The 25,270-nt window shown below is 43.6% G+C and overlaps 1 protein-coding gene across 2 annotated transcripts in view; it reads right to left on the reverse strand.

Moving 5' to 3' along the window:
• INPP4B (inositol polyphosphate-4-phosphatase type II B) overlaps positions 1–4,245 on the reverse strand; it is a 1,184,089-nt gene extending 1,179,844 nt beyond the window's left edge. The window contains exon 1 of one of the 2 annotated variants that reach the window (XM_069743998.1): positions 3,792–4,245. In XM_069743998.1, coding sequence (XP_069600099.1) covers positions 3,792–3,882 — 91 coding nt within the window. In that variant the 5' untranslated portion in view covers positions 3,883–4,245. The remainder of the gene's footprint in view (positions 1–3,791) is intronic. The other variant, XM_069744000.1, reaches the window with a different exon arrangement.
• Positions 4,246–25,270: the final 21,025 nt, after the last annotated feature.

Genomic DNA, 25,270 nt, shown 5'->3' on the forward strand with positions numbered 1-25,270 from the left:
CTCAAAATACTCAACATATGCACGTGGCCTTAAAAGTAAAGATCACCAACCAGCATCAAATATTATTATTGAATTAGAACAATAAACTTAGCAGCGTTACCACCCAACACTGGAATAAGCTTTTGACAATGAGTTGGAACTTTCCTATGATATTCATTGTTCGTCAAACTTCTTGGCAAACACGTATTAAAAAGCAGGAAACAAAAAGCCCAAAAGAAAATCAACACCCGTGCCAAATGCAATTATAAAGTAACAAAACAAAGCAATTTTATATTGTTCAGGCATAACATTCTAGAAAGCAAAAATACAGAGTAAAATGCAGGCTTAGGCTATGTGCACACATTGCGGAATGTTGTGCGGATTTTTCTGCACTGATTTTGGTAAATCCGCAGGTAATCCGCACTGTGGATTTACTGCGGAATTACCGCAGTTTTTACACCTGCGGATTCCTATTGTGGAGCAGGTGTAAACCGCTGCGGAATCCGCACAAAGAATTGACATGCTGCAGAATGTAAACCGCGTGTTTTTGTCCGCAGCATGTGCACTGCGGATTTTGTTTTCCATAGGTTTACATGGTACTGTAAACTCACGGAAAACTGCTGCAGATCCACAGCGTCAAATCCGCTCCGGATTCGCAGCAAAATCCGCAGCGTGTGCACATAGCCTAAAGACAGAAAGGATGTGGACAAAAATGAAGAAAACAAGATATTTAATTTAAAATTGTACCATGTGGAATGATAGAGAGCATCATAGCAACATTGCAGTATCATTTGCTCACATAAGACATGTGTCATCCTGCTTTGTATGTAAAGTACTAGTCTTTCTGTGCATTGTTCATGTCAAGGATGACTGAGTAATACAGATCATCATTTATCCTTCACAAATAGATTCCAGTATGCCTTTTACTTTTCCGAAACGTCAACGCATGCCTTGTCTAGTATTCATTAAGCCTCTTCTGGTTTCTTCCCATAGTCACTTTACATCAATTTTCCTATTTTTGTTTAAAAAAATATATATTTATATCTATTAATATCTCATCCATCAGATTTATGGAGGGCATGAATTTCTTAAGGTAAAATAGTATGTTTAGTCCCCTGCAATTCCTATGTCAGCAAGTGACAGCAGCCTTGGGTTATATGCAGTCTTTTCCAAGATACCCATCTGACTCTCTAGATGTCACCTCTTTGGACCTCTTCCAGAAAAACCTCATATTTTGCAGAATAAGTACAGTTCATTCACAAAATCTATTCTCTGCACTATTGGAGAATGGAGGCAGGGGTTTTATGTAAAGTCAAAACTGATCTCAAACTGAATATACATCACTAGAAACTATTTTTGGAGGTAGGATCTGATTAACTTGAGAGCTTGTATATATGTTAAAAAAATACGATAATCGTGGAATTACCTATAAATGATAGTAATAGAGAGGACAAGATATCTAAGTGGTGAAGATGATAAGACCTAAGTGGTCCTCTTCTGATAAAGGAATTAAGGATTATGGTTTGCCATATAGTCATATCCTAAGGAGCTGAATCTTTTCTTTAGATCCCTTGCTCTACTTTTTCCTTTGAAAAGAAAGCATGCATTTAAAGAACAGTGCATTAACATCTTCTGTGCAAATGTGGTACCTTCAGCGGCTGACAATATCTGCAGGCTTCAAGTGAAACCAACTCCTTACAAATGTGTGTGACAAAGAGGTAAATGATACAGAACAGAGCATCAAAATACCCCACAGCACAGCTATCTAATTCCAGATGGCAATCATAGAAAAACTCCAGACACGTTGTATGTGATATATATTGGATACAATAGTGTTAGACCCTGTAGCTTGATGCTTGTCTTCTGCTGCCAAACTGTGTTGCTATGGACACGGGATAAGATGGGACTAAGACCGAATTAAAACTAAATGTGCAAGGCAAAGATACACTAGACACGTTGAAAATATAATTACAGTCATTTAGTCACACGTATGGCGGTAGGAAACAAACCAGGATAACAAACATCCATCAAGTTTGGTCATTAAAGAGATGGGAGACCAAGAACTGGCAGGGGCAATATAAACCAGTAAACATTGTTCCTAGTAGTCACTTAGTAGCCGTATGGAGGTGCCAGGGTTAAATTCATACATCAGGTTAGTAAAGACCACAGAAATCAACTTTTGCTCAGAGCTGTGACAAATGAGATGTTCAGAACGTATCGTAAAGCTCCGAACTAGAGACGCTGCATTATGCTGAGCATCCGGAATGTGCTAAAGGTTTATTGGATTACTACCTGCTCTATTCCCCATGTTATGGAATCACTTCCTGGAAATTCCTACACGGCAGACTCGGTCGGTCCAGCGGGTTGGCAATAATTCTCGCAATAATGCAGCAAACAGACACCAATATGTACGGAAGGAGCAGGGATGAAATTCCCTTTTTAAAAAAACTAAAATAAATAAAAAACTGCTCCATGCTATGTTCCCGAGATATTTAACTGCGGTCTTAGGGAGACCCAGAGAAAATGGAATGTGAGTGATAGCACCGTGATTTGTGCTTATGGAATAAGACCCATTGCGTAATATCGTGGAATGTAAATTTGGTGCATGAATTTTAAAGTTGTGTTACCGTGATAAAGTTTTATGTGCTACTGTAGCATTCTCACCAAACTGGATCTATTTATCGTCTACCTCATACTTGTACCAGTGACAGACAAGATCTTATTACCAACGTACACCTTATTTTTGGAGAACTGGGGACTCTGCAGTTAAGTTGCTCAACCATCAAAAAAGTGAATCGCTTAATGCTCCAATAACTGCTATGGATTCCCCAAAAGTCAAGTGAGGAAGCAGGTCACTGTCCAGTCAGCATTTTCTGCAAAAGTGGTCATACGAAGGTGCTAAAACTTCACCATCACAAAAGAAAGCCTGCAAGGTGTGTGTGTGTGTGTGTGTGTGTGTGTGTGTGTGTGTGTGTGTGTGTGTGTGTGTGTGTGTGTGTGTTTTCACAATCACAAAAGAAAGCCTGCAAGCACAACACACACACAGCTTGCAGACTTTTGATTGTGAACACACACACGCACAGCCTGCAAGGGGTGTGTGTTCACAATTGAAAGTCTGCAACGTGTGTGTGTATTCACAATCACAAAATAAAGCCTGCAAGGGATATGTGTGTCTGTTCACAATCACAAAAGAAAGTCTACAAGCACAACACACGCATAAAGGAAAGTCTACAAGGTAGGTGTGTGTGTGTGTGTGTGTGTGTGTGTGTGTGTGTGTGTGTGTGTGTGTGTGTGTGTGTGTGTGTGTGTGTGTGTGTGTGTGGACTTTCTTTTGTGATTGTGAAAACAAACACACACACACACACACACACACACAAATATATAAATACACATGATGTATGTGCTTCTTCCGTATCAGCAAGACTAAGATGTTTATGTATTTGTACTTAGTTTGCAACTTTACCAATTCAGAGCTTAAATATATACAAATAAAAACAAGGTCTATACAACGTACACAACTAGCAGAGGAAATTAAGTGGGGAAGTAGAAGTTGTGTGCTCAGTCCCAGGTGAAGCAGTTGCTGGTGATTGTAGCAGCTCCTCCACTCATCATTCCCACCTTTGTTAGGTGTGCAGTGCAGTGTTTGCTAGAACAAACCATCACATTTAGCATTTGCTTCATCCCTAGCAGTGTGGAATCAGACCTGCCACTACATGCACTGCACAGCCAGCCAGTTGGCAAAGGGTTAAGAATGAAATGTGAACTCAATAATACATATGGACACTACATGCTAATGGAGCTGCTGCACTTACTTGTACACTGTGATAGCACAGCATTCTCCCCTTCAGCTGGAGAGATCAGATCCTGGGCTTCCTGACATGTCCTCTCCTCCTTTATCTCCATGATCAGCTTGCTGAGAGTGTCAGTTCTCCTGTCCGAGTTCGCTGCTCCCAGTGCCACTGCCCAAGATTTGCAGTTCACCTTGGCTATGGCTTCTAGAACCAGCTCCTTCTCCCCTCTGTGCAAGGAGTGTTCAGCCACCTAGACAAGAGAGGGGCAGGTAGCAGAAAGCAGCAGCACCAGTGATGCTGTGCCTGATCCAGACCATTCTACATGGATCTTCCCTGCCACTGGAGCTCACACCTAACACACCTCTCCACAATCAGTCCCCTGTTGCTTCTTGCTCAGTTCCTGCACGGTCCAAGCTTCACAGCAATTAATGCATTGGGAAACTAGGTGGCAGAATTCTCCAGCCTTCCCTGCTCTGTAGACTGTGCTGCTCAGCTGGCAGCTGCTGGAGCTGCAAACTTTACCAAGCATTCAATACATTAGCTGCAGCAGCCTGACAGAGGGAGCCCAGGGACTCAGTGAGGTGAACATGTCCATCATCTCCTCTATTAGCCCTGTCCTTTATGCTAAGCTTCCCATCTATCCATGTCACAATGTGGGGATAATTCAGGATGACACAGCATCTTCAGCAGGCAACAGGTTGGATGTGGGAGCTGCCAAGCTCATTACTTCCCATGGTGTCTGTTGCTGTTATGCCTGATAAAAGTCATAATTGTTTCATGAGTGACCTTCTGGGAAGAAATTCCAAAGCGGATCATGAAATGGTGAAGATTGGCTGCGTCTTATTTCTCTTGCAGGGACCATTTTCAGTCTGTTAACGCTAATGAGCCATATTTGAAGCAGGCATATATTCATTAGGCCAAAAAAAAAAGAACCGACTGCCACCAGCTGCCCCTTAAATGGCACAATATTGGGAAATGCTAAGTACTGCGTCTTCTGCTATCTAAACCCCCCTCCCCAGCTTTTGCTTTGTCATTTTCTCAGAAACGCATTAAATTCCACTGTACATGGCTCTGTGTTTTACAATAAGGTCACAGTATGTAAATTCACTATTCATTTAGAAGAGACCATTTCATTTCTATGCTTTCTCTGCTGATTATTCTTGTATATATGTACCGGTATATTGTATGCATGAGCTTATATGTATAATATTAGTGTCTTCCCTACACATGATTATCCATGCATTTAATTCTATGACTGACGAGTTCATACAGTGCATGCTAATACTAAAACTACCAGGAGAGAATCCATTACAGTGTAAATCCTATAGTAGATGGTCTAATAGTATTAAAGAGATTGTCCACTACTTTAATAATGATGACCTATCCTAAGCATAGATCACCAATCTCTGATAGGTGGAGGTGCGGCACCCGATACCCAGCACCTCTGCTCTGATCAGCTGTTATCGGTGTTGGCGGCTGCCAGAAGTGCTCAGTTATGGAGTTGCTCTGTCTGATAGTAGCCACAGTCAGGTACTATGGAGGCTAATGGCCATGTAATCAATGGGACGTATGTGTCGCACAGATGTCTGATCCCTGCGATGCAACCCAGAGTGAAAAATGTAAAGGGGTCTGAATACATTTTGTACCCACTGTAGTCCTCCATACAGTGTTTTGGGCAACACATAGTCCACCATACAATATTATGGGCACAACATAGTCCTCCATATAGTACTATGGGCACCACATAGTCCTCCATATAGTATTATGGACACCACCTAGTCTTCCATATATTATTATGGACCCCATATATTGCTCCATACAGAATAATGGCCCCACATAGTGCTCCATACAGTATTATTGGTCACATATATTGCTCCATACAGTATAATTGTCCTCATATAATGCTCCATACAGTATAATGGGTCCCATATATTGCTCCATACAGTATAATGGGTCCCATATATTGCTCCATACAGTATAATGGCCCCATATATTGCTTCATACAGTATAATGGCCCCATATTTGCTCCATACAGTATAATGATCCCATGTATTGCTTCATACGATATAATTGGCCCCATATATTGCTCCATACAGTATAATGACCCTATATTTTGCTCTATATAGTATATTATGGCCCTATATATTGCTCCATACAGTATAATGGGACCCATATATTTCCCCATGCAATAAAATGTGTCCCATATATTACTTCATACAGTATAATGAGTCCCATATGATGCTCCATATAGTATAATAGGTCTCACACCACATATTCTTCCATACATTATAATGGGTCCACAGAGTGCTCCATATTGTATAGTGGCCACATGAGAAAAGTAGATGGTTCCAGCTCCTTAAAATGAATTCTTCTTTATTTTATCATATTAAAATACACATGGTGTGCATGCTCTCCACAGACAATTGCAAAAACACAAACAGAGGCCTCTGTTCATGTTCTGACAATTGTCTGGGGAGAGTATGCACACCATGTGTATTTTAATATGATCGAAAAAAGAAGAATTCATTTTAAGGAGCTGGAACCGTCTACTTTTCTCATGGCTTCCACATTTATCTGCATGAAGTTCCGAGCACCTGCGGTGGTTACTGGTGGTGAGCTGTCTTAAAATCCACTTTTTCTCTACATAATGGCCCCATGCAGTGCTCCATACAGTATAATGGCCTCATGTAATGCTCCCTACAGTATAATGATCCCATATAGTGCTTCATATAGTATAATGGGTAGTGATGATGAGCGAACGTGCTCACCACCGAGTATTTCCTGGATTATTTGGCAGGAACTTGAGTCTCTGCCATGCTATTTTGGCGCTCTTTAGAGCGCCAATGACCATGCAGGGATTGTCTGCCATGCACTGTAATGCCGCAGCCATCTTTGTTGTGGTATTACAGTGATTGGCTGGCCGCACAGCATCATCTGGTCTATAAGAGACATGGCGCCGCCCTGCTCCACGCATTCCTCTCTGGACTCAGCTAGTGTAGGAAGAGCTGCTGCTGAGATAGGGTCAGAATCGTTCTTTTAATACTTAGTGTGGGTCTGCTAGTGTTCGGTCCACAAATACTGAAAAACCAACAGTCCTTTTTAGGGCTAATTCGAGGGTACATAGATTGCAGCCCTAGGTAAGCAGGGGAGCCTGTACACATATCCACATCAGTCAAGGCCTGCAGGCACTGTATGTGAGTACATAGATCTCACTGCGTACCTCAAAAAGATCCATTCCTGTCTGCTGCTGCTTATTTTATATATACCTAGCTGCAGTTATCTGTGGCAATATTTTTTTTTTGCAACTGATACCTGCACATTTTATTATAATGCAATCCATAGCCCCCTTTTTTCCACATTTATTTGCTTGGTCACACTGCATACTACAGCCAGATCATTACAATACAGGAGCGTGCAAATCAAAGAATTAAAAAAAAAAAATTTGTCCCAGGCATCAGATGTGAGTGCGACAAAAAATCTGTCCTTTTGTTGGTGCTGTCTAATATTTTGTGTGTCTTACAACATTTTTGGACCCCATTTTGCTGCTCCAAAAATCTGTAGCTATTCCAAAACTATTTAGCTACAATTCTTATATTTATCACTGTGAATTGTACGCCACACACATCGCATATCATTGCGCTAAATATCTTACAATTTTAGTACTCCATTTTTTTTAGCGTCATAGCCAACTTATTGACACAATTTTGGTGTGCCCAAGAAAATCAAGGCCACATTTTGATCAGTCTGTTATCTCTGGCTGACGCCTGGTGTATCTGTGGTGTCAAAATCCTTGCTTTGCAGACATAGGTTGCATTGTTCTGTCTGCTAGCCTTGGTCTACTCAATATTTAATGTTTTCAAAAATGTAAAAAAAAATGTATACAGTCTGTTATCTCTGTCAGATGCCTCGTGTATCTGTGGTGTCCAAATCTTCGCTTCACAGGCATACGTTGCGTTGTTCTGTCTGCTAGCCCTGGTTTACTCAGTATTTAGTGTTTTCAAAAATTACAAAAGAAATTTAAAATTTTTTATACAGTTTGCTATCTCCATCAGGTGTCTGATGTATCTGGGGTGTCAGAATCTTCGCTTCGCAGGCATACTTTGCATTGTTCTGTCTGCTAGCCTTGGTCTACTCAGTATTTACTGTTTTCAAAAATTACCAAAAAACATTAAAAAAGTACACTGTCTGTTTTCTCTGTCAGACGCCTGGTGTATCTGTGGTGTCAAAATCTTCGCTTCGCAGGCATATGTTGCATTGTTCTGTCTGCTAGCCTTGGTGTCACGTACCCACTTCTAAGCACGCGACTTGGGGTTGCGCCTGCAAGGGTTAATCTATCTTTTCTCTCTCAGTCCAGCATTCAACCTCTGTCCTATGCTGTAATGGGAGCATAAATCACACACCGACACAAGCCACACACCCGCTCATTCACTCTGCCACCACACACCGAACACACGGGCGATGAGTCCTGGAAATATTACTACCACTGTCTGCCAATCAAAAGGCTCACACACTTTAAGGCTATGGATTCTTTAGAACATGAAAGGTTCAACTTATTAATGTTTTATGCTTTAATAGAAAAGGTACAGTGCTTACAATAAAAAGGGTATAAAAATATGGTAATAAAAGTGACATACAAATATGCAAGACAGTTATAAAAATAAAAGGGAGAAAAATTACAGAAATACCGTATATACTCGAGTATAAGCCGAGATTTTCAGCCCAAAATTTTGGGCTGAAAGTGCCCCTCTCGGCTTATACTCGAGTCACAGTGGGCGGCAGGGTCGGCGGGTGAGGGGGAGGGCGCTGAGGCATACTCACCTAGTCCCGGCGCTCCTGACGCTGCCCCTGCCTGTCCCACGGTCTTCGGTGCTGCATCTCTTCCCCTGTTCAGCGGTCACGTGGGACCGCTGATTAAAGAAATGAATATGCGGCTCCACCTCCCATGGGGGTGGAGCCGCATATTCATTTCTCTAATCAGCGGTGCCGGTGACCGCTGATAGAGGAAGAGGCTGCGGCACCGAAGACCGTGTGACAGGCAGAGGGAGCGGGACGCCGGGAGCAGGTAAGTATGTAATATTCACCTGTCTGCGTTCCACACGCCGGGCGCCGCTCTGTCTTCGCGTCCTCTTGCTCTGACTGTGCAGGTCAGAGGGTGCGATGGTGCATATAGTGAGCGCCGCCCTCTGTCTGATCAGTCAGTGCGGAGAGACGCTGAGACGGGACGCTGAGGAGCTGCAAGCAAGAAAGGTGAGTATGGCATTTTTTTTTTATTGCAGCAGCAATGCCACAGCTTTATATGGCACAGCTATGGGGCAAAAATGAACGGCGCAGAGCACTATATGGCAGAGCTATGGGGCAATAATGAACGGCGCAGAGCACTATATGGCAGAGCTATGGGGCAATAATGAACGGTGCAGAGCACTATATGGCACAGCTATGGGACAATAATGAACTGCGCAGAGTACTATATGGCAGCTATGGGGCAATAATGAACGGCGCAGAGCACTATATGGCAGCTATGGGGCAATAATGAACGGCGCAGAGCACTATATGGCAGCTATGGGGCAATAATGAACGGTGCAGAGCACTATATGGCACAGCTATGGGGCAATAATGAACGGTGCAGAGCACTATATGGCACAGCTATGGGGCAATAATGAACGGTGCAGAGCACTATATGGCACAGCTATGGGGCAATAATGAACGGTGCAGAGCACTATATAACCCAGCTATGGGGCAATAATGAACGGTGCAGAGCACTATATGGCACAGCTTTCTATGGTACATCTAAGGGGAAATAATGAACGGTGCAGAGCACTATATGGCACAGCTATGGGGCCATAATGAACAGTATAGAGCATCTATTTTTATTTTTGATATTCACCGGTAGCTGCTGCATTTTTCACCCTAGGCTTATACTCGAGTCAATAAGTTTTCCCAGTTTTTTTGTGGCAAAATTAGGGGGGTCGGCTTATACTCGTGTCGGCTTATACTCGAGTATATACGGTATCTAACTTTGTAGTCTGCTTTCTGCTCCCTGAGGTGGGGGACAAATATGGACTGGAACACATGGCTGCCCCCCAATCTGTGAACCACAATTCTATGTGTACAGGCTTAATTCATAGAATCACCTTGGAGGTCAGATTTCTAGACCAGCCTCTCAGGTTGATATTATAATTGCTTGTTTTTCTCTGGACCATGGCCACTCCATCAATGAATATATTACTTTCTCTGAAATTCTTAGTGCAAGTTCCCACAGATAGATAGTAAATAGAATTTGTCAGGCTGTACTAGGTCCCACTGGGCATCTGATTTTGAGGCCTCAGAGGTGTTAAATGTTTCCAATTCAGTCTTTCCAGGAAGGCCCCCTGTGTTCTGAGAGCAGGAAGACTGCCTTCTCTCAGGATAACACATATTATCACCTTGGTGAGACCTGCAGCCTTCAGGACAGATGTTAAATTACTGCTAGTCACACAATCATACCTATACATATTTCACTAAACTTGGTCTACTCAGTATTTAGTGTTTTCAAAAACTACAAAAATTTTTTTTACAAAAATGTATACAGTATGTTATCTCCATCAGATGCCTGGTGTATCTGTGGTGTAAAAATCTTCATTTCGCAGACATACGTTGCATTGTTCTGTCTGCTAGCCTTAGTCTACTCATTCTTTTTTGTTTAAAAGATATTTAAAAAAAACATTTTAGAGGTCTGTTATCTCTGTCAGATGCTCGGTGTAATTGTGGTCTCCAAATAATTGCTTTTCAGGCATACTGATCACATATAGTTTTTCTCCAAATAAATCCATTTGAATTGAGCTTTTCAAATATTTCACTAGTCTATTTAAAAAGGGCAAGGCAAGGGGCAAGGGACAGGGAAGTTGACGTGATGCTGATGGTGCATGCAGAGGACGAGGCCATGGCCAAGCTGAAAGTGGGCCACAACAAAGTCCCACACCTTCGCGCTCGACCTTCCTGTCCCAGTTTCTAGGGGACCGCAGCACACAACTATTGAAGCCAGATCAGTGTGAAACGGTTGTTGGTTGGATAGCAGATAATGCTTCCAGTCACTTAGCCACCACCACCATGTCTTCCACACGGTCAAGTCTGAGTAGCCGTGAGTGTGGACCAGATATTACTCACCCTGATCCTCCTTGCTTTCACCATGCCGAGTGCTCTGAGACAACTGATCCCACACTTGGACACTCCGAAGAGCTGTTCAGTTCTCCCTTTAAAGATTCTGGACTCCCGGCTCAACTTGAAGTGGGGCCAGATGAGATCGCATGTAGCGACGCCCAAAGATTTGAACAGCCACGGTCACATGAAGTCATTTGTGGGAAAGTGTCACAAGAGGTGGATGATAATGAGACACAATTGCCAGAAAGTCAGGAGGAGAAGCAGGGTGCAGATGTGGAAGATTAGGTGGTGGATGACAGTGACTGACCCAACCTGACAGGAAGACATGCAGAGCGATGACAGCAGCACACATGGGGAAGGAAGTGGAGCACCCCCAGTTGGGCAGTGGGGTACTCAGTACCGGGTTCTTCGGTTCTCAGTGGGGATGTCACGGTGGCTGACCCGGTCTGTGGCCCTAGGGGACGTCCGTTAATAAATATGGGAAATGTCTTTAAAGGGGAAATGTTCGTGACGCCACCTGTGGTATTCGGTCAGGGTGACCGATGCTGCTAAGGGGGCTGCTGGGTTGATGTTATGGCAGCTAGATGGTATACCTTCCCACAGGTGAAGTATGTCCCCAGGGCTTCCCAGAGTGTAGATGATGGATAGTGTGAAGTGCAGTAAATAACGAGGATACAAGGTTGCAGTGTCTTTACCTTTACTGAAGGCTTCAGCATCCACAGTCCAGAGCACCGGATCGCAGGGCTGGCAGAGTCCGGCCGGTCTGAAGGCAAATCCAGAGTCCCCTTATCCAGGTGGAAATCAGTAGCCTTCCACTAGCGCCTGAGTGTGGTAGTACCTCCCTGCTGAGCTTCTCGGTGAGGTTCTTACAACTATTGTAGATGTTAGGTCTCTTTCTCTCTGTCCCCCTGATGGATAGGCTGGGACAAACCCGTATGACTGATGGCCTGAGGCTTTTTACAGGAAAACTATCAGGCCCCAGCCCCCACAAGTTGTCACAGTGCCTCCTGGGTATGGGTCGGGCACCTAATATGGAACTAACTGTCCTGCCAGTCTCTGAAGCAAGGCTTGTAGATGATTGCTCCCTCGGTGTTCTGGCTACCGGCTTCTGCGCCTCAGAAGGAGGCACCCTTTCACAGGGCAGAAATCCTTCTGTTTTTCTCTCCTTTCGCTATGACTTCGTTACTCACTCTCAGCAACGCAATTCCCTTCGTGTCCTTTCTTAGGATGCTGCCGCACGTGGGGCAGGCGCAGCTCTTTGGCCTTCTATCTAGGCCTCTGACAGGATCCCACCCCTGTCAGGGACCTCTCTGTCTGCAATGGTTTGATGTTCCTCCTTTCCCCTGTCTGCCTGACAGGTGCTGCCTGGGTGAAGCCCAGTCAGCTTCTGACTCGGTCAATCCCCAGCCAGCTTCTGCCTAACTTCCTATCCAAGCCACCAGTTTTACCCAATTGTGAGGAGTGACCTAATAGATAGAAGCATGGCTCCCCCTGGCGGCCTGGAGTGTGAAGTGTGTTGTGTGGTTTGCGATACGTGGTAAAGTGATCTCCTTTATTGCCATCAGAAATAACATCACTCCCCCTGGTGGAAGAATGACATTACTGCAACGACCAGGATCCTAGGGCGCTGCAGAAGCATATCACCCTAACAGGCAGGAAAAAGCAGTGTAGTGGCCACAGACAGAAGGCGTACATCCGTTCCTCGTAAACCAACATGACGGAAGTTGCCATTACAACTGTTAGATCTTCCCGAGTCTGGCTATTTTTTAAAGACTCTGCTGATAACCCCAAACAGGCCATTTGCAGCACCTGCCATGCCTGCATCAGCAGGGGTAGCAAAACTACCAGCCTGACCATTACCAGCATAATTAGGCACATGGCAGCAAAGCATCTGACTTTGTGGGCAGAACCCCAGGCTCCAGGAACACTGTCTGCAGGTGACACCACTGCTTCTTCCACTGTTTTGCGTAGAAGCCAATCCCCTGTTCACCATGACTGTGAAGATGCCTCGGGCCCTGCACCTGTTGTTGCCCACACTCAAGCAGCACCATCATCAAGCCCATCCACGTCCTTGTCCCAGCACATCCTTCAGTTGCCTATACCCAAGTAATTGGAAAGCAAGTGTGGTTATACCCAGCCAACGCCCCACAGGCCACAGTACTAAATTCTAACATTTTTCGTCTGCTTGCCCTTGAAATGTTGTCTTTTAGGCTCGTTGATATGGCTAAACAACAAAGGGCAGGGTGCACCACAGTATATATTTCAAATGCAATTATAATAATCACAGGGTGCTACTAACACATAGAAGGGGGAACAATAACTGGAGGAAAGACTAATGTGTACGTAGAAAGTGCACACCCAAGGTACAAAATATATCAAAAACTCTTTTATTATCACCAAAGCACAACTATGATTAAAAACATTTAAAAACAACAATGATAAAATCCCCATCCATGTACAATAATGAATCTCTGTGACCCTAGGACATGATACAATAGAAAATAGGCACTCATAATGGAAGTGCAATATGCATTAATAATGTAAATAAACACCAAAAAGTTATCATAAGGTCCTAACAATCCAGCCATAAATAATAAAATAACAATCAAGTCAATATAGTTGGCTGAGTGCACATACCATGGACCCTAGAACAGGGGTGTCAAACTGCATTCCTCGAGGGCTGCAAACAGGTCATGTTTTCAGGATTTCCTTGTACTGCACAGGTGATAATTTAATCACCTACACACATAATGATTGCAGCACCTTGTGCAATGCTAAGGAAATCTTGAAAACACGCATGGTTTGCAGCCCTCGAGGAATGCAGTTTGATACCCCTGCCCTAGAATGTGGGCATCCCCACAGGTGTAAGCTCGGTGTCTGAGAAAGATAAAGCAATTGTCCAAAGAAGGGGGGGTCACATAATGTGATAGGAAGCCATTCTAAATTCCTCATGCTTGCAAAATGGCACTATACAAATTGGAACAAGAGCGCAGAAAAAATGTATTATAGTGGACAAAGTTATCAATATTAAATACATGCAATATCAAATAGATATACTGCGCTGCAAAAAAAGGTGGTAATCACAGGGGAGAGCCAATTTAAATAGCTAAAGAGTCCATAAGACAATAGAGAAAATGGCAGCAGGTAGGCCCTGGATGAAGGGAGGGAGATGTATGGCGTGGAAAGATGGGAGTGTGGGAGAGCCCCATGCGTATCGCTGCGGTGCAGCTTCATCAGGGGAAGAGCCAGGCAGTGACTATTGCAGTCTTTGAGTGGAGGCAAAGGAGTTAAGATACTTAGAAAACTGGTTACCGCTGTGGCAGAAATGTGTTTCTAAGCTACACCTGAATCAGGAACGTGGCGCCGAAGCAGGAAGTAAAGCTGTAGATGTGAAGAAGAGTACAGAATAACTGCATATGTGCCTGGTGCCACAACAACCTGGGAAATACCAGGATTAAAAGAGGGCACGTGCGCTTTGAAGTGCAGCATCAGGATGTAAAGAAAGGTGTGCGCAAAGTCAGTTTTCTCAGACTCTCCCATCATGCCGGCACAGAGGCAAGGGGTGCTGTCACAAGAAGTGCAATGTTTGGGAAGATGCTGAGGGAGTACCTTGCAGATCTTACAAACATCCTCCGGGATTCCTCTGTTCCTTTTAATTATTGGTTATCCAAGCTGGACATGTAGCATGAACTGACCCTCTAAGCCTTGGAGGTCCTGGCCTGCCCTGCTGCTAGCGTTCTGTCAGAATGGGTTTTTAGTGCTGCTGGTGTAATTATAACAGATAAGCACATCTGCCTGTCAACTGAGAATGCCGATAGGCTGAGTCTCATAAAAATGAACAAGGGCTGGATTGGGAAAGACTTCTTTACACCACCAACTGAACACAGCGAAACATAACCTCCAATACATTGTCTTTTTTGTGGACGTGTATTCTCATGCACCTCTTCACAACTACACATGGGTATATGCTTCCTGATTTGGTCTGTTTAATGTTATCCTCCTGCTTATCCTCATCCTCATCATCCACAACCACTAGGACACCTAGGTGAATGTATTCCATGATGCAAAAGTCTCTCAGTTTTTGTGCAAGGGTGTTTTTATGATGCCTGTTACAAATTTGAAACCAAAACAAATGTTACTTCCCGGGGGAAATGTCATAAAAATAAGATTCTTCCCTTTTATTCTTATATTTTCTATTTTTCCTATCTCTGGGCCGTCCTCTTATGACCTAGTGTACACCTCTCCAATATAAAAAAATATTGAAATACTATTATATTATATTTTTATTTATATCCCTGTCTCTGAGCTGTTGCTAGGGACCAACATATTTTGTTGGACACATTCTGGCTTCATATATATGATCCTGTATTCGCCCCTCCCTTTTATTATTTTCTTTCATATGTGGATTCACATCCTTTATTCATTTGTTTGATTTCAGTATGATTGATCATTATGTTGTATATTACAGGATATATAAATTATGACCATATGTGGCAATTATTTACTTGTTTATGATTTATGATAAATTCTATAAAAGTGTGTGTGTATATATATATATACACTAGCTGAAGAGCCCGGCGTTGCCTGGGCATAGTAAATATCTGTGGTTAGTTATAGCACGTCACTTCTCTTATTTTCCCATCACGCCTCTCATTTTCCCAATCACATCTTTAATTTTCCCCCTCACATCTCTCATTTTCTCCCTCACACCTCTCATTTTCTCCCTCACTCCTCTCATTCCCGCCTAACACTTGTCATTTCGACCTCACATCTGTCATTTTCCGATCACTACACAATTTTCCCTCACTCCTCTCATTTTGCACTCACACCTTTTCATTTTCACCTCACACCTCTCATTTTCACCTCAGTATATACATGTTTGTCATCTCCCTTATATATAGTATACACCTGTATGTCATCTCCTGTATATAGTATATACCTGTATGTCATCTCCCCTGTATATAGTATATACCTGCAGTGTGTCATCTCCCCTGTATATAGTATATACCTGTATGTCATCTCCTCCTATATATAGTATATACCTGTATGTCATCTCCTCCTATATATAGTATATACCTGTATGTCATCTCCTCCTATATATAGTATATACCTGTATGTCATCTCCTTCTATATATAGTATATACCTGTATGTCATCTCCTCCTGTATATAGTATATACCTGTGTGTCATCTCCCCTGTATATAGTATATATCTGCGTGTCATCTCCTCCTGTATATAGTATATACCTGTATGTCATCTTCTATATATAGCATATACCTGTATGTCATCTCCTCCTGTATGTAGTATATACCTGAAGGTAATCTGCTCCTGTATATAGTATATACCTGTGTGTCATCTCCTCCTGTATATAGTATATACCTGTATGTCATCTCCTCCTGTATATAGTATATATCTGTGTGTTATCTCCCCTGTATATAGTATATACCTGTGTGATCTCCTGTATTAGACCTCGTTAACACGTTTTTTGCTCAGTATTTTTACCTCAGTATTTGTAAGATAAATTGGCAGCCTGATAAATCCCCAGCCAACAGGAAGCCATCCCCCTGGCAGTATATATTAGCTCACACATACACATAATAGACAGGTCATGTGACTGACAGCTGCTGTATTTCCTATATGGTACATTTGTTGCTCTTGTAGTTTGTCTGCTTATTAATCAGATTTTTATTTTTGATGGCTAATACCAGACTTGTGTGTGTTTTAGGGCGAGTTTCATCTGTCAAGTTGTGTGTGTTGAGTTGTGTGTGGCGACATGCATGTAGCGACTTTTGTGAGATGAGTTTTGTGTGGCAACATGCGTGTAGCAACTTTTTGTGTGTCGAGTTGCATGTGACAGGTTAGTGTAGCAAGTTGTGTGCAGCAAGTTTTGCGCATGGCGAGTTTTGCGCGTGGTGAGTTTTATGTCTGGTGCCTTTTGAGTATGTGCAAGTTTTGTGTGAGGCAACTTTTGCATGTGTTGCAAATTTTGTGCATGTGGCAATTTTTCCGCATGTGCAAGTTTTGCGTGTGGCGAGTTTTCCATGAGGTGAGTTTTGCACTTGTGGCGAGTTTTGCGTGAGCCTAGTTTTTGCATGTGGCGAGTTTTGCGCGTGGTGAGTTTTGAGCAACGACTTTTGTGTTTCGACTTTTATGTGGCGAGGTTGGTATATGTGTGGTGAAATGTGTGCTGAGGGTGGTATATGTGTTCAAGCACGTGGTAGTGTGTGGCGCATTTTGTGTGTGTGTTTTCATATCCCCATGTGTGGTGAGTATCTCATGTCGGGGCCCCACCTTAGCAACTGATCGGTATATACTCTTTGGCGCCATCGCTCTCATTCTTTAAGTCCCCCTTGTTCACATCTGGCAGCTGTCAATTTGCCTCCAACACTTTTCCTTTCACTTTTCCCCATTATGTACCAGGGATTCAAGCTTCAGGAGGCTAATTTGCATATTCCAGGTGCCTTCTGGGAGAAGCGAAGTCTCCCTAAGCTAGAAGATCGTTGGGTACAGCCGGGACCAGCTGCTTCGAAAGCATCACCAAACCAGGGATTCAAGCTTCAGGAGGCTAATTTGCATATTCCAGGTGCCTTCTGGGAGAAGCGAAGTCTCCCTAAGCTAGAAGATCGTTGGGTACAGCCGGGACCAGCTGCTTCGAAAGCATCACCAAACCAGGGATTCAAGCTTCAGGAGGCTAATTTGCATATTCCAGGTGCCTTCTGGGAGAAGCGAAGTCTCCCTAAGCTAGAAGATCGTTGGGTACAGCCGGGACCAGCTGCTTCGAAAGCATCACCAAACCAGGGATTCAAGCTTCAGGAGGCTAATTTGCATATTCCAGGTGCCTTCTGGGAGAAGCGAAGTCTCCCTAAGCTAGAAGATCGTTGGGTACAGCCGGGACCAGCTGCTTCGAAAGCATCACCAAACCAGGGATTCAAGCTTCAGGAGGCTAATTTGCATATTCCAGGTGCCTTCTGGGAGAAGCGAAGTCTCCCTAAGCTAGAAGATCGTTGGGTACAGCCGGGACCAGCTGCTTCGAAAGCATCACCAAACCAGGGATTCAAGCTTCAGGAGGCTAATTTGCATATTCCAGGTGCCTTCTGGGAGAAGCGAAGTCTCCCTAAGCTAGAAGATCGTTGGGTACAGCCGGGACCAGCTGCTTCGAAAGCATCACCAAACCAGGGATTCAAGCTTCAGGAGGCTAATTTGCATATTCCAGGTGCCTTCTGGGAGAAGCGAAGTCTCCCTAAGCTAGAAGATCGTTGGGTACAGCCGGGACCAGCTGCTTCGAAAGCATCACCAAACCAGGGATTCAAGCTTCAGGAGGCTAATTTGCATATTCCAGGTGCCTTCTGGGAGAAGCGAAGTCTCCCTAAGCTAGAAGATCGTTGGGTACAGCCGGGACCAGCTGCTTCGAAAGCATCACCAAACCAGGGATTCAAGCTTCAGGAGGCTAATTTGCATATTCCAGGTGCCTTCTGGGAGAAGCGAAGTCTCCCTAAGCTAGAAGATCGTTGGGTACAGCCGGGACCAGCTGCTTCGAAAGCATCACCAAACCAGGGATTCAAGCTTCAGGAGGCTAATTTGCATATTCCAGGTGCCTTCTGGGAGAAGCGAAGTCTCCCTAAGCTAGAAGATCGTTGGGTACAGCCGGGACCAGCTGCTTCGAAAGCATCACCAAACCAGGGATTCAAGCTTCAGGAGGCTAATTTGCATATTCCAGGTGCCTTCTGGGAGAAGCGAAGTCTCCCTAAGCTAGAAGATCGTTGGGTACAGCCGGGACCAGCTGCTTCGAAAGCATCACCAAACCAGGGATTCAAGCTTCAGGAGGCTAATTTGCATATTCCAGGTGCCTTCTGGGAGAAGCGAAGTCTCCCTAAGCTAGAAGATCGTTGGGTACAGCCGGGACCAGCTGCTTCGAAAGCATCACCAAACCAGGGATTCAAGCTTCAGGAGGCTAATTTGCATATTCCAGGTGCCTTCTGGGAGAAGCGAAGTCTCCCTAAGCTAGAAGATCGTTGGGTACAGCCGGGACCAGCTGCTTCGAAAGCATCACCAAACCAGGGATTCAAGCTTCAGGAGGCTAATTTGCATATTCCAGGTGCCTTCTGGGAGAAGCGAAGTCTCCCTAAGCTAGAAGATCGTTGGGTACAGCCGGGACCAGCTGCTTCGAAAGCATCACCAAACCAGGGATTCAAGCTTCAGGAGGCTAATTTGCATATTCCAGGTGCCTTCTGGGAGAAGCGAAGTCTCCCTAAGCTAGAAGATCGTTGGGTACAGCCGGGACCAGCTGCTTCGAAAGCATCACCAAACCAGGGATTCAAGCTTCAGGAGGCTAATTTGCATATTCCAGGTGCCTTCTGGGAGAAGCGAAGTCTCCCTAAGCTAGAAGATCGTTGGGTACAGCCGGGACCAGCTGCTTCGAAAGCATCACCAAACCAGGGATTCAAGCTTCAGGAGGCTAATTTGCATATTCCAGGTGCCTTCTGGGAGAAGCGAAGTCTCCCTAAGCTAGAAGATCGTTGGGTACAGCCGGGACCAGCTGCTTCGAAAGCATCACCAAACCAGGGATTCAAGCTTCAGGAGGCTAATTTGCATATTCCAGGTGCCTTCTGGGAGAAGCGAAGTCTCCCTAAGCTAGAAGATCGTTGGGTACAGCCGGGACCAGCTGCTTCGAAAGCATCACCAAACCGTGCGCCTTACGGCGCGCGAATTTTTGCCTGTAGGACATTATTGCAAGAGAGCTTGGCTGAGTAGATTACACAAGAAGGAAAACACACAGCAAGTCAGCAGGATCTAGGAGCAACATGGCAGATGTGACAACCTACATGGTGAGCTGCAGCATGTGCTACATGTTCACAGATCGACCAGAAGAAGAATCCAATTTCACCTGTCAGAAGTGTAGACTAGTGGCCCTTTTAGAAGAAAAGGTGCGGGGTCTGGAAGAAAGAATAGCAACTTTGAAACTCATCAAAGAGAATGAAGACTTTCTAGACAGAACAGAAGCATCTCTACTGGTCACAGAAGGTGCAAAAAGTGTCAGAGAACCTCCAAAAGCAGATGAGTGGAAGCATGTGACCAAAAGAAGCAAGAAGACCATGGAGAAATCACCAACCACACAACTGAAGAACCGATATCAAATCTTTGTAGAGGATGAAGATGGCACACCTAAGAATGAAGCAATACCAGCAAGCCAAAAAGAAAAGGGCACACAGCAACAAGTGACAGCAAAAAGTACAGCCAAGAAGCAACGAAGAGTGGTGGTGGTGGGAGACTCACTACTGAGAGGCACAGAAGCAGCCATCTGCAGACCGGACATAACTGCAAGAGAAGTATGCTGCCTTCCAGGTGCGATGATCAAGGATGTGACCGATAGGATACCAAAGCTCTTCAGCTCCAAGGACGTCCACCCATTTCTTCTGATACATGTTGGCACCAATGACACGGCAAGGAAGGACCTACCTACAATCTGCAAGGACTTTGAAGAGTTGGGGAAGAAAGTAAAGGAACTGGATGCACAGGTAGTTTTTTCTTCTATCCTTCCAGTAGACGGGCATGGCACCAGGAGATGGAACAGGATCCTTGATGCAAACAACTGGCTAAGACGATGGTGCAGACAACAAGGATTCGGATTCCTGGACCACGGTGTGAATTACTGGTATGATGGACTCCTCGCCAGAGACGGACTACACCTCAACAAACCTGGGAAACACACATTCGCCAGAAGACTCGCTACACTCATCAGGAGGGCGTTAAACTAGAAGAAGAGGGGACGGGAAGAAAAACATTAGACTCGAACAAAGATGACCCAGGAAAACATACTCTGAAGGGAGGTAAGAACATTTCTAAAACAATCCACAGTGAGGAGATTGGAACAAAACAAAATCCTCTAAACTGCATGCTCGCAAACGCCAGAAGCCTGACAAACAAGATGGAAGAACTAGAAGCAGAAATATCTACAGGTAACTTTGACATAGTGGGAATAACCGAGACATGGTTAGATGAAAGCTATGACTGGGCAGTCAACTTTCAGGGTTACAGTCTGTTTAGAAAGGATCGTAAAAATCGGAGAGGAGGAGGGGTTTGTCTCTATGTAAAGTCTTGTCTAAAGTCCACTTTAAGGGAGGATATTAGCGAAGGGAATGAGGATGTCGAGTCCATATGGGTTGAAATTCATGGAGGTAAAAATGGTAACAAAATTCTCATTGGGGTCTGTTACAAACCCCCAAATATAACAGAAAGCATGGAAAGTCTACTTCTAAAGCAGATAGATGAAGCTGCAACCCATAATGAGGTCCTGGTTATGGGGGACTTTAACTACCCGGATATTAACTGGGAAACAGAAACCTGTGAAACCCATAAAGGCAACAGGTTTCTGCTAATAACCAAGAAAAATTATCTTTCACAATTGGTGCAGAATCCAACCAGAGGAGCAGCACTTTTAGACCTAATACTATCTAATAGACCTGACAGAATAACAAATCTGCAGGTGGTCGGGCATTTAGGAAATAGCGACCACAATATTGTGCAGTTTCACCTGTCTTTCACTAGGGGGACTTGTCAGGGAGTCACAAAAACATTGAACTTTAGGAAGGCAAAGTTTGAACAGCTTAGAGATGCCCTTAATCTGGTAGACTGGGACAATATCCTCAGAAATAAGAATACAGATAATAAATGGGAAATGTTTAAGAACATCCTAAATAGGCAGTGTAAGCGGTTTATACCTTGTGGGAATAAAAGGACTAGAAATAGGAAAAACCCAATGTGGCTAAACAAAGAAGTAAGACAGGCAATTAACAGTAAAAAGAAAGCATTTGCACTACTAAAGCAGGATGGCACCATTGAAGCTCTAAAAAACTATAGGGAGAAAAATACTTTATCTAAAAAACTAATTAAAGCTGCCAAAAAGGAAACAGAGAAGCACATTGCTAAGGGGAGTAAAACTAATCCCAAACTGTTCTTCAACTATATCAATAGTAAAAGAATAAAAACTGAAAATGTAGGCCCCTTAAAAAATAGTGAGGAAAGAATGGTTGTAGATGACGAGGAAAAAGCTAACATATTAAACACCTTCTTCTCCACGGTATTCACGGTGGAAAATGAAATGCTAGGTGAAATCCCAAGAAACAATGAAAACCCTATATTAAGGGTCACCAATCTAACCCAAGAAGAGGTGCGAAACCGGCTAAATAAGATTAAAATAGATAAATCTCCGGGTCCGGATGGCATACACCCACGAGTACTAAGAGAACTAAGTAATGTAATAGATAAACCATTATTTCTTATTTTTAGTGACTCTATAGCGACAGGGTCTGTTCCGCAGGACTGGCGCATAGCAAATGTGGTGCCAATATTCAAAAAGGGCTCTAAAAGTGAACCTGGAAATTATAGGCCAGTAAGTCTAACCTCTATTGTTGGTAAAATATTTGAAGGGTTTCTGAGGGATGTTATTCTGGATTATCTCAATGAGAATAACTGTTTAACTCCATATCAGCATGGGTTTATGAGAAATCGCTCCTGTCAAACCAATCTAATCAGTTTTTATGAAGAGGTAAGCTATAGGCTGGACCACGGTGAGTCATTGGACGTGGTATATCTCGATTTTTCCAAAGTGTTTGATACCGTGCCGCACAAGAGGTTGGTACACAAAATGAGAATGCTTGGTCTGGGGGAACATGTGTGTAAATGGGTTAGTAACTGGCTTAGTGATAGAAAGCAGAGGGTGGTTATAAATGGTATAGTCTCTAACTGGGTCGCTGTGACCAGTGGGGTACCGCAGGGGTCAGTATTGGGACCTGTTCTCTTCAACATATTCATTAATGATCTGGTAAAAGGTTTACACAGTAAAATATCGATATTTGCAGATGATACAAAACTATGTAAAGCAGTTAATACAAGAGAAGATAGTATTCTGCTACAGATGGATCTGGATAAGTTGGAAACTTGGGCTGAAAGGTGGCAGATGAGGTTTAACAATGATAAATGTAAGGTTATACACATGGGAAGAGGGAATCAATATCACCATTACACACTGAATGGGAAACCACTGGGTAAATCTGACAGGGAGAAGGACTTGGGGATCCTAGTTAATGATAAACTTACCTGGAGCAGCCAGTGCCAGGCAGCAGCTGCCAAGGCAAACAGGATCATGGGGTGCATTAAAAGAGGTCTGGATACACATGATGAGAGCATTATACTGCCTCTGTACAAATCCCTAGTTAGACCGCACATGGAGTACTGTGTCCAGTTTTGGGCACCGGTGCTCAGGAAGGATATAATGGAACTAGAGAGAGTACAAAGGAGGGCAACAAAATTAATAAAGGGGATGGGAGAACTACAATACCCAGATAGATTAGCGAAATTAGGATTATTTAGTCTAGAAAAAAGACGACTGAGGGGCGATCTAATAACCATGTATAAGTATATAAGGGGACAATACAAATATCTCGCTGAGGATCTGTTTATACCAAGGAAGGTGACGGGCACAAGGGGGCATTCTTTGCGTCTGGAGGAGAGAAGGTTTTTCCACCAACATAGAAGAGGATTCTTTACTGTTAGGGCAGTGAGAATCTGGAATTGCTTGCCTGAGGAGGTGGTGATGGCGAACTCAGTCGAGGGGTTCAAGAGAGGCCTGGATGTCTTCCTGGAGCAGAACAATATTGTATCATACAATTATTAGGTTCTGTAGAAGGACGTAGATCTGGGTATTTATTATGATGGAATATAGGCTGAACTGGATGGACAAATGTCTTTTTTCGGCCTTACTAACTATGTTACTATGTTACTATGTTACTATGTAGATAGAGGAAAAATAGTTTGGTGAATTGGAAAGCGCGGGGTTAAAATTTCACCTCACAACATAGCCTATGACGCTCTCAGGGTCCAGACGTGTGACTGTGCAAAATTTTGTGGCTGTAGCTGCGACGCCTCCAACACTTTTCATTTCGCTTTTTCCCCATTATGTAGATAGGGGCAAAATTGTTTGGTGAATTGGAAAGCGCCGGGTTAAAATTTCACCTCACAACGTAGCCTATGACACTCTCAGGGTCCAGTCGTGTGACTGTGCAAAATTTTGTTTCTGTAGCTGCGACGCCTCCAACACTTTTCCTTTCACTTTTTTCCCCATTATGTAGATAGGGGCAAAATTGTTTGGTGAACTGGAACGCGCGGGGTTAAAATTTCACCTCACAACATAGCCTATGACGCTCTCAGGGTCCAGACGTGTGACTGTGCAAAATTTTGTTTCTGTAGCTGCGACGCCTCCAACACTTTTCATTTCACTTTTTCCCCATTATGTAGATAGGGGCAAAATTGTTTGGTGAATTGGAAAGCGCGGGGTTAAAATTTCACCTCACAACATAGCCTATGACGCTCTCAGGGTCCAGACGTGTGATTGTGCAAAATTTTGTGTCTGTAGCTGCGACGCCTCCAACACTTTTCCTTTCACTTTTTTCCCCATTATGTAGATAGGGGCAAAATTGTTTGGTGAATTGGAAAGCGCGGGGTTAAAATTTCGCCTCACAATATAGCCTATGACGCTCTCGGGGTCCAGACGTGTGAGTGTGCAAAATTTTGTGGCTGTAGCTGCGACGGTGCAGATGCCAATCCCGGACATACACACACACATACACACACACATACACACATTCAGCTTTATATAGTAGACTAGCTGAAGAGCCCGGCGTTGCCTGGGCATAGTAAACATATGTGGTTAGTTATAGCACCTCACTTCTCTTATTTCCCATCACGCCTCTCATTTTCCCCCTCACTCTTCTTTTTTTCCCCCTCACTCCTCTCATTCCCCGCTAACACTTGTCATTTCGACCTCACATCGGTCATTTTCTGATCACTCCACTATTTTCCCTCACTCCTCTCATTTTGCACTCACACCTTTTCATTTTCACCTCACACCCTTCATTTTCACCTCACACCTCTCATTTTACCCTCAGTATATACATACATATGTCATCTCCCTTATATATAGTATACACCTGTATGTCATCTCCTGTATATAGTAAATAACTGTATGTCATCTCCCCTGTAAATAGTATGTACCTGCTGTATGTCATTTCCTGTATATTGTATATACCCATGTGTCATCTCCTCCTGTATATAGTATATACCTGTATGTCATCTCTTCTGTATATACTATATACCTGTATGTCATCTCCTATATATATTATATACCTGTATGTTATCTCCTGTATATAGTATATACCTGTATGTCATCTCTCCTGTATATAGTATATACCTGCTGTATGTCATCTCCTCTATATACCTATGTGTCATTCCTCTTTTATATAGCATATACCTGTATGTCATCTCCTCCTGTACATAGTATATACCTGTAAGTCATCTCCTCATTTATAT

This window comes from Ranitomeya imitator, chromosome 1, assembly GCF_032444005.1.
Source record: "Ranitomeya imitator isolate aRanImi1 chromosome 1, aRanImi1.pri, whole genome shotgun sequence".
Taxonomy (NCBI): Eukaryota; Metazoa; Chordata; class Amphibia; order Anura; family Dendrobatidae; genus Ranitomeya; species Ranitomeya imitator.